Source organism: Gastrolobium bilobum, unplaced genomic scaffold, assembly GCF_033153095.1.
Source record: "Gastrolobium bilobum isolate Gb01-03AN ecotype WA unplaced genomic scaffold, APGP_CSIRO_Gbil_v1 utg9061, whole genome shotgun sequence".
Lineage (NCBI taxonomy): Eukaryota > Viridiplantae > Streptophyta > Magnoliopsida > Fabales > Fabaceae > Gastrolobium > Gastrolobium bilobum.
In genome coordinates, this window is record NW_026897738.1 from 76,802 (window position 1) to 86,864 (window position 10,063).

At 30.3% G+C, this 10,063-nt stretch overlaps 1 protein-coding gene across 1 annotated transcript; it reads left to right on the forward strand.

Moving 5' to 3' along the window:
* The first annotated feature begins 3,645 nt into the window (after positions 1-3,645).
* Positions 3,646-7,621, forward strand: LOC133309649 (uncharacterized). Its single transcript, XM_061510443.1, has 5 exons — positions 3,646-4,013; positions 4,517-4,582; positions 4,680-6,401; positions 6,550-6,694; positions 6,897-7,621. The coding sequence occupies exons 3-5, from the start codon at positions 4,701-4,703 to the stop codon at positions 7,538-7,540; spliced, it is 2,490 nt and encodes an 829-aa protein (XP_061366427.1). The 5' UTR covers positions 3,646-4,013; positions 4,517-4,582; positions 4,680-4,700; the 3' UTR covers positions 7,541-7,621.
* The last annotated feature ends 2,442 nt before the right edge of the window (positions 7,622-10,063 follow it).

Genomic DNA, 10,063 nt, shown 5'->3' on the forward strand with positions numbered 1-10,063 from the left:
CAATAACATTTATGATAGACACCAAGTGCAGTGTTGCAAAATGCAACAAGAGTCCTGTGACTGCATTTAATAAAAAGGGCCATTTTAATAGCTTTGCTCCTTACTATCTTTTAACTTACATCATAGTACCAACTGACAGATGTAAAATACAGATAAAGGGTGAAACTTGGAATTGATTGTAGATAGTGACTTAGGGAAACAAAAAAGTGTTTGTGCCAAGCATCTTCAAACATTACCTTTATATATATATAAAGTAAAAGATAATATTCTCTCTCTTATTTTTTTTTTCTATGATTTCATATTAGAGGTTTAATTGTGAAGAATATGGCAAGATGCAATTAGGAGTTTTTCAACATTAAAGATAGGTGGGGTTATATGTGCCTTTCAACTAATTAAAAAACTTAAAAACAAGTTGCCTTTAATAAATATTTTTATAATTGGTGGTATATCATATGAGGTACGTGAACAATGAATGGATTGATTACTAAATATAGTTCAGTTGATACATGAAAACTGAGTAGGTGAAGGTAAGAATATGTGTTTGATCTTTTAAACTCAGATTAATCCATAAACAACCTATTGAATTACCGGAAAATAATATCAAAAAATAAAATAAAAAATGAATGGATTGGTTTCGGTGAACCAAAGCCGAAAATGCCCCATCAAGAACAGTTCAACCTTACAATCATTTTTTATAACTTCACTCAAAATCTTCATTTCATCTTTTAAAATCTCAAGTTAATAAAAAAGTTTAAATTATAACCGCTCATGACACTAAGAGTCACAAATAGAAAGGGGAAAAAAAATTGTCACTAGGAGGCTTATTAGCATCAAAATAGACTAAAATGTACAACATATTGATTTCTCGTGAGAACGCAGCGTGATTTATCTGTCTTTCTCAGAGTAGTTTTTCCAAAGAAGAAAAATGTGATTTACCTTCTTCTTTTTTCAACAAAAATCTGTTGGCAGATTCAAACATCCCTCTCGATTATAATGCAATTTACCTTTAACTTTTTCTTTAGCCGATATGTTTTAGGGTTTTAATTTTTTCACGCACCGTGAGAAAATTTTCTCATACTACAAACACATTATGTGAGGTCATATCTATTAAAAAAATAAAAAATAATACGTGCAAATCAAAAAATCATTGACAGGTGAAAACAACTATCCTACGTCAGAAAATGTTTTCCCTATATTTTATTATGCAAACTTTTTTTTTTTATAAACTATTTTATGCAAACTTCAAATTTAAAGTTTGAACCATTTTCGGACTTTCACTTAATATGTTAACGTTTATTAGAACTAATAATGCATTTCTTCCATATTTAGGTTCGAATAGAACTGCTCAATTCTTGACTCTTTTTTTTTTTTTTTTTTTTTGTCGTTTATATCAACCATCTAGTGACCTACTTTCAGTATGTCAGTATGCACTTTTTACTTTTGAAATTTTATGATATTTTTCTAAAATTAATTTCATTTAAAACTTTAAAAAAATTCAATTTTTTATTATTTATCCTCACTCCTCAATTATTATTTTTTTCTTTACAAATTAGAACTCTTCTTTTTCACATACCAAAATGACTTATCTCTTTTTGTTTCTTTCCTATCCAAGTTAACTTTTTTAAATTTACTTTCATATATAGTGGCTCAACTTTCTAAAAAAATGATAAAGCAAAATTTTGGGAACACACCTTGTTTTATCAATATAGAAAGCACGTAGATGCAGTTAAATATTATCTTTTAAAAGGAGAATATGCATATAATAATAAAGTTGTAGATTTATTTTAATTTGAAAAATTAATTAGTAGTTTAAAAAATCATATAACTCCATATGTTTTCTAAATTTGTAATAATCTAATTACTAAAAAAACCCTAAAATAATTTAAAAAGAAAGATAACATGTCAAATATAAAAATATTTAGATAGATTTTTTTCTTTTGGAATTCACTTTTTTCAATATGTAAACCTAAAAAAAGGATACATTTAATTTTTATTTACATAAAAAAACTTTTATTATACTAGCATCAAACTATCAATTCTTTATCCTCTATTATTCAATAAAAATAACTTCAACGCAACTGAGTTGCAGTTTTTGATAAATAATTTATGTCATACGTAATTTTTCCCTTTGAAATTTTTATACATATTCTATTATTATTATTATTTTTTAAAAGTAGTAAATTTTTGTATTTTTTTTTTCAGGTATGTAGGATATATTCGACCAGTTTCAATAGGTTTGAGAATAAACAGGTTACGTTAAAGGGTTTGAAGTTTGTGCTTTTAAAGGGTATATAGTTATGTTATTTTAACTGAGAGAAAGACACAAATAATAAAAATCATAGGGAATTTACGAAAAAAATAATAATAAAAATCATAGGGAGAGAAAGTGAGTGATTTTATAATTTAATTTTAAATAAAAAATATTAATTTATATTTTTCTTTCACTTAAAATTATACAATTTTATGTCTTTTAAAATGATAGATATTTTTCTCATGTTAAATCATAATTTTATTAAAAGTTGACACTTTGTTTATAATTTCTCCCGTTTATTTACACATTTGTTAAATTTTATACAATAATGATATAATTTATGGGAAATAATAATTTTATGTGGCATGAAATTATTTTCTCATGCACTATATACAAATTGAACGTGAGATCCATTTAAATTTTTTTTTTCCACTCCATTATTCTCTATCTCATATATGTGTAGGAGATTGTTTTTCTCTTAAACGAGAAAAACAATCCCCATAAATTATTTGAGTCCATTAAGCTCGCTACAATGTTGAAGGTAACTGGAGGAGATTCTGCATTAAATAAAAAGAACTAAGAAAAGAATTTTTTTAAAAATGACTAAATAATAAAATAACCTGATAAAAAATTTAAAAGATAAAGATATAAATAAATCTAGTAAAGATATAAATTTATCTATGTGTATAGAGTTCATGTTTTCTTTTTCTTTCTCTTCTTACATAAATTCATACGAATCCCATATATATATATATATATATAAAATAAATAAGAAATTTTAAACCGATGTATTAAATTATCAATTATCCCACCGAACGATATGCGTATAACTATATGGATATGCAGCATTTGAGACAATATATTTTGCTCGAAGCTACATGACAAAATATAATAAAAACTTTAATTCACATAATTAAAGATATAAAGACTTTTGTGTCCATGGTTCCATTTAATAATTATAACAAGCATATCAAAACATATTTTATTTGAATAACGTATGCTTGCATGTAACTTGCGTCAGGCGTTACATAAAGCCAAATCATTTACGTATGACAGCAATTAACCAAAACCCCTTAATTAATTGTCCCTATCTAATAATTTCCATCTTCAAAACAGTTACTAACTTCATTACTTTATTTTATTTTAAACTAAAACTGACTCATGAAAACACTCATAAACACAAACCCATTTATGGTAATTTATTAAAATAAAAATAAAAATAATGAAATGGTAAATAACTTTGAAGAAAGAAAGTTCCAAATCTTTGGTTTTCATGAAATGGTTGCGTGGAGCCAATTTCCACTCTGTCAGACAGTGATGACCACTCTGCCTTTTCACTCTTATGCTTTTGAAACAGGTTTTGCTTCTTTGGAACACTGAAAACATGTGTACGACCAAAGCCATTTTGCTTCCATTTATGACATCCATAATCTTTCAACGATCTCAATGTCTCTCAACATTACCTATTATTAAACAAAGCAAAACCATTGTTCTTGTTTTGTAGCAAACACAGTAGTACTTCTAGTTGCTACCTACCCCTACCCTTCTCACAAAAACTCACAAAAGTCAATGATGCACCGACTCCTTGTGGATCTGTGTCTCTTGCAGCTTCATTCCCATGGATGAAACTTCTCTAAACCTTCCTGGGTCTTCACCAGTTCACCTTAAAAGTAACATTTTTTGGATTGTTTTTCTGGGTTATGTTTTCATGGTTTTGGGATTGGTGCTGCTGATAATGACAGCTGAAGAATTTTTTTTAAGGGTAAGTACTGCATGAAACCATGAATTCTGAATTATTTTTTGTGTGTGTTTTTGGATTTAACTGTTTTTTTTTTTTTTGGGTTTTGAAGATGAAAACAGAGAATGGTGAATGTTTGGTTTCGTCTACTCTTAGGAAGAACAAACAGAGAGTATATATTTTTGTTATCCAGAAAAGAAAATTTTGGCAGAGAATCACTAAAATATTTCAGCTTGTCAATGGATTCATGAAAATTATGACCTTTTGTGATTAAAGTTCGAGTTTTTGGGATCATTACCAAGTTATGTCCTTTCTGATTTCAGATTTTAATTAGTTACAGATTTTCAACTCTTTGTCTGTGCATGTTTCAAGAATCTAATTGAAAACATATGAAAATAGTTCAATTTTCAAAACTCAAGGGTTAAATGATCAAGACTTTTTGTTTGTTTCTATCTTGATCTATATCTGGCTTTTAAATGGATTTGATTTTTTGATGGGGACTGATTAATTAATTGCATATGTTTCAGTAGGACAAACAAGTATTATTTTTGTCTGATGTAGACAAACTGTGGTATCCAAGAGGACAAGACCATGTAAGTATTCTTTAAGATTTTAATAACAATTGGTGTTTGTCTTGGTTGTTAGAATACAATTTAGCATCTCAGTTTGTTGATGAAATTTCTGTGACAGAATATACCCCAGGACTCAGTCATGTATAGACCATTCATGTCATGTGATGATCCAAAAGGAGTTGTTGACTGTGGGGCTATGAGGAAATACAAGACCAATTCTCAGAAAATGAAGGACAAGACAAAAAGCCGCAGGACGGCCGAAAGCTTGGAGACATCCTTAACAAACAAGCCAGACAAAGAAGAGAAGGTCTCAAAAGGATCAACAGAAAGATCTTTTGATCAATCATCCTTGCAGCTCGTGGAAGTATCAAGAGGGGCTCAAAGGTTGAACAACATGATTGATTCATGGTCTAAGGGTGTGAGGTATGATGGAAGGTCTGAAGATATTGCAAAAGATTTGTTAAAAGGGGCCCTTGATTTGCAAGAATCTCTAGTAATGCTTCACAAGGTACAAGAAGCTTCACAACATATGGCTCGTTCGAAGAGAAAACAAAATGAGAAAGCTGAAAGGGGCAGAATTGATGCAAAGGTGGTTGATAGGACAACACATTCTGATCATTTTGGTGAACAATGCTATCCAATGGGATATCAAAGACCTTGGCCTTCAGCTGATGGTTCTTCAAGTAGTTGCACGGAGGAACTTAAGAAAGTGATTAAGGAGAGTCTGGTTAGACAAAATCTATTGCCAGGCACAATCACTGAACGATTGGATTCAGCATCAGTATTTCCTTCTACAAACTCAAGCCAATCTTCTGGGGCTTGGAATGACATGCTTTCGGATTCTTCTTTTTCACCATCAACTTCAAGGAAGGAAAGAGGACCCAATCTGGTTGCCAAGCTGATGGGTTTAGAAGAAGTCCCCTCAAGATCATTTCCAACTGTTCTGCAGAAACAGTTGGAGAGTCAAAAGATCATGAATCAGAAGAGACCTATATTTGAGATAGATATGCCCAAGGTAAGAAAGAATGGTTTAGTAGTTGAGAAGGTTAATCCAGAGCGACATAAGACCCTGAGGGAAATTCTTGAGACTACTCATTTCAATGGACTTTTGAAGAAGAGTTCTGTCAGAGAGCCCAAGCTTAAGGTCCTTCATTCCAATTATCACCATTATAAACAGTTTGGTGATTTACCACCCATTGTACTTATGAAACCTCGATATACTCCACACCATGAATTTGTGGAAACTTATGATCCAGTTCCTCCAGAAGAATTGTCCCTTAGAAATCTAAAAGCAAAAGCAGTCCCTTCCAAAAAGTTCAAACACAGAGAAGGTTCAACCACCAACATGGGAAAAGAAATGGAAGAACATGTATCCAAAAGGCTTATCAAAGAGGAAAGAACTAAGCGTCTCAGAGAGGTTGTGGAACTGGATGCAAAAGAAATCAAGCCTATTGAAAATGAGAAGGCTCCTAGAGGTAAGGTAAAACTGTGTGGTCATGCTAGTCACAAATCACAAGTAAGTGAAACAGTTGTTAAAAAAGCTAAAGCAAAGACCAGTACCATTAGCAAAAAGAAACCAGAAAAGGAGATCTCAAAACCTGAGGGTGTGACAAAATCTCAAGATCAAGGAGAAATCAGCTCTACAATTACAAAGTTGAGGAAGCCACAAAGCGGGTCCAGAATTGATAAGAATGAGATTCCCTGCAAAAAGAGCACTGCTTCAAATTCAATTACCATCTCAAAACCAAAGAATAAAAAATTCAATAATTCGACGGAACAGAGAAAGAATCAGACGAAGAAGCAAAGGTCTGTTGCTGAGCCTGAAGCAGCTAAACCAGTTGTAAGTCTACTTTTGCTGTCATTTTTTTTGACTCTAGGAAATGTAGCAGTGTTTGAACTATCTTGTAGAAAATAGAGTTTCGGTTAAGTAATCCATGAATGAAGCAAGGCCTTCAATCTGAGTTTTAATTCGCTATTCTTCTGCACAGGATGAACAATTAGGTCAAGAAGAAGAAGGAAAGATCATCAATGTTTCTTGTAAAGATGATTGCACTGAGATTAGAATAATCACTACAATAACCGATGATCTCGTAACGGTGCATGAAGTAGATGCCTCAGCAGATAGGATTAGAGGTAAATTTTTCAAGTTTTCACTGGTGCCACATATCAAAGTTAACTAGGTTTTGCATGTAAAGTTGTGTTATGAAGGAAAAAAGAAGTATGGATAGCAGCACATATATCATTACGCTGGGAATAAATGTGTAGCTTCTTCATGAGTCATGATATAACAGGTATATTTTATGTGATTTATTTCTCCCTTTTTGATACATTGCAGAAAATTGTAAGCAGTTCCAGAGTTCTTCAGGTGATGATATTTTGATGCTAAAGTCTGAGCATGAAGATGATGCTATCCCTACTGAGGAACCTGATGACAGCACCAAAATCCGTGAAACCGATTGCAAACCTGACAAAGACATTGCTGAGCTGAAATATTTGCTTCTAACTAGTCAATCATTTGTTGGTCATGCAGAGGAGCTCCTCAATCTTGATGTTGATTGTCCTATTATCCTACCAAAATATGAAACTAATGTAATAGGCAATGTTAGACTCCTCTTGGATTGTGCAAATGAACTCACTGAGCGTAAAAGCCTTCAGGAGTCACAAGTAGTTCACCCTTTATTGGTAACTTGCACAGGGAATTCAAGACTACACATCTCTTTAGGCAGGTTGGTTCAAGAAGTTTATAATGCCATTGAGAATCTGACATCATACAGTGAGAATTCTGGGAAGAAACTTGCTTCAGATAGTATATATGCAATGATGGAGAGAGATATAAAATGCAACAATGGACTGATAAATGGAATATGGAACTGGGGTTGGAAGCATGGATTTTCTGCAGATGAAGCTGAGCAAGTTGTCAATGAAGTAGAGAACCTAGTGTTATGTGGGTTAATTGAGGAGGTAATTGTAAATTTATGATTACATATTTTGAGACATGGATAATATACAGCCTTTAGATATCGGCATCTTCAACTTGTATATAAGGACTGATTGAATTGATACAGGGATAGAAGAGTTGAAAGCATTGGCTGCAGAAGTTGCATGATTTTGATATGAAAAGTTCTAGTTCTAGAGTAGTCATAACTTTGCTATGAAAAACTCTAGTTCTAGAGTAGTATAACGGGGAAGGATATACTTATCACTAAAAAAGTTTACCATATCTACAACCAACTTAATTTCTGTTGATTTCCGTCAATCTAATGATTATAATTTATTGTATTTATTAGAAATTAATAATTAATTAATAAATGTGACCCAATAATTTTCAATAAATTATAACCGTTAGATTGACAAAAATCAACGGAGATTAAGTTTGTTGTAAAGATGGTAAATTTTTTTGGTGGTAAGTATATCCTGGCCCGTAGTATAATACTTATACATATGATTTATCTATAGTTCATTATTTGACATTACATGTTAATTTCAAGCAATTGAAAATGTGCAAGAGAGGGGAATCATAGTTAATGATCATTTGGTGTGACTTCTACCAAGTAGTATCTACTATTTTTTTTTCCCCATGCATTACCAACTTTATTAGCCATGGAAATAGTGTAACAAGAATACATTTTTACAATAAGGGAAGAAAGCTCTGAATTTTTTTTTAATCAAATTTGAAAAAGAAAGTGGAGAAAATGAAGATGGGAATCAATTGCATTCTCTTCATAATGATTTAACTTATTAGTTTATTATTTTCTCAAAAAAATAACTCGTCATTCTTAACTTATTTTTTTCCAAAAAAAAAGTATTTAAATTAATTACTCAATTTTTAATAATTTCAAATATTTTTCTCTTAATTTATTTTTTGTTAATTTTATATAAATTTAAAAATATTTGTTACACGAGGTGCATACAAATGCAAAAGTTAACTTGGTTGTCATAATCCAATTAGCAAAATGTGAAGGTAATCCATTGACCCGAGAAAATGAAATATGTTCTCGTGGGTCGGTCACTACTCTTACGTCAAAAGCAACTCTAAAATATTGGTTTGTTTATCCTAAGATAATTATTTTTAAATTACGTGGTTTCAAGGAATCGAGAAAGGTGTTTTGATAGAATTTATATAAAATAAAAAAAATACAATTTTTAAATATCATTTCTTAATTCCTTCGACCCTTAGATTGTAACAGATAATTTAGGACCTATTTGGAAGAGCTTGTAAAAAAAAGATTTTTTATTTCCTATTAAAATCCGTTTAGATGAGTTTTTTTTATTTAAAAGTTTTTTTTTAAAAAGCACTTCTTATTATAAATTTGTTTGAATGTCTAAATCAAAAGTTATAAAAAAAATCAAAAAATTATTTTTTTTAAGCTAAAAATATTAAGTTCTAAAAAAAGTAAAAGTTAAAAACCAAATATTTTTTAAAAATTTAAATAACTTTAACTTTTGTAAAAAACACTTCTAAAACAAGCAAGAAATAAAAGCTACTTTTTTAAAAGGCCAAACAAATGAGCTCTTAGTTTAGAAGTGTTTTTACAAAAATTAAAGGTATTTAAAATTTTAAAAATATTTGATTTTTTAAAAAAATGTTAGCTTTTGACTTCTATGTTTTTATAAACTAAAATTTTTCGCTTTAAAAAGAATAAATTTTTTTAACTTTTTTGTGACTTATATTTTTTTTTATTAAGCAAATATCCAAACCAATGTTAATAAAATCGAATCGACCCGGGAACCGGTCATATAACCGGTCCGGGTGAAGCAACCAACCAGCCATGCATCAGAACATGTGCGACTCGGCCGATTTTCGTGAAAACCAGTAACTCGGCCCAATCCCAAAAAAAAAAAAAATTCCAGATTTTTTTTTTCAAAAAAAAATAAATCATAATGGACATATTTGAGTATTTTTTGCTTATTGACTTACATAAGTTATGTGTTTACAACACTAATATTATCTCAATTATGCTCTATGCAGAAAATTCTGATTTAATTTATAGTTAGAGATATCTTTTACTGAATCTGAAGTCCCGTATCACGATTATTATATTTTTGTTAGATCCTTTATTGGATAATAATGTGTGATTTATTATTTTTTATATTAAAATATTTGAAATTTTCATCATTTTTTTAGATATTTAAGTATGTTTATAGATTTTTTAATATAAATTATAGAATTGCATATAATTACTTGATATAATTATTGAGTTATGCGATTCAACCAGTGACCCAGTAACTCAATACCTCAGCCGAGTCAACGATCGAACCGATTTTAATAACATTGATTCCAACAAATTTTGTAGTAAAAAATACTTTAAAAAAAACTTTCGAAGAAAAAAAAAAGCCCGCCTTAATCTCCACTTTCCCCCTAAAATGTATTGAAGATTATAAAAATTGCAAGAGGAATGAGTTAAAAGTTATTCACATTGAACCGGAAACGACGACGTTCCAATATTATAAAAAGCATAAATAGGGTTTTTACCTTACGCAAAACACACTGCAGAAGCTGGA

Excerpts from the sequence above, each read along its gene's own strand:
- LOC133309649 (XM_061510443.1), top strand. The coding sequence starts at position 4,701 with ATGTATAGACCATTCATGTCATGTGATGATCCAAAAGGAGTTGTTGAC. Across the intron at positions 6,402-6,549 it reads CTGAAGCAGCTAAACCAGTT|GATGAACAATTAGGTCAAGA; the intron begins GTAAGTCTACTT and ends TCTTCTGCACAG. Across the intron at positions 6,695-6,896 it reads CTCAGCAGATAGGATTAGAG|AAAATTGTAAGCAGTTCCAG; the intron begins GTAAATTTTTCA and ends GATACATTGCAG.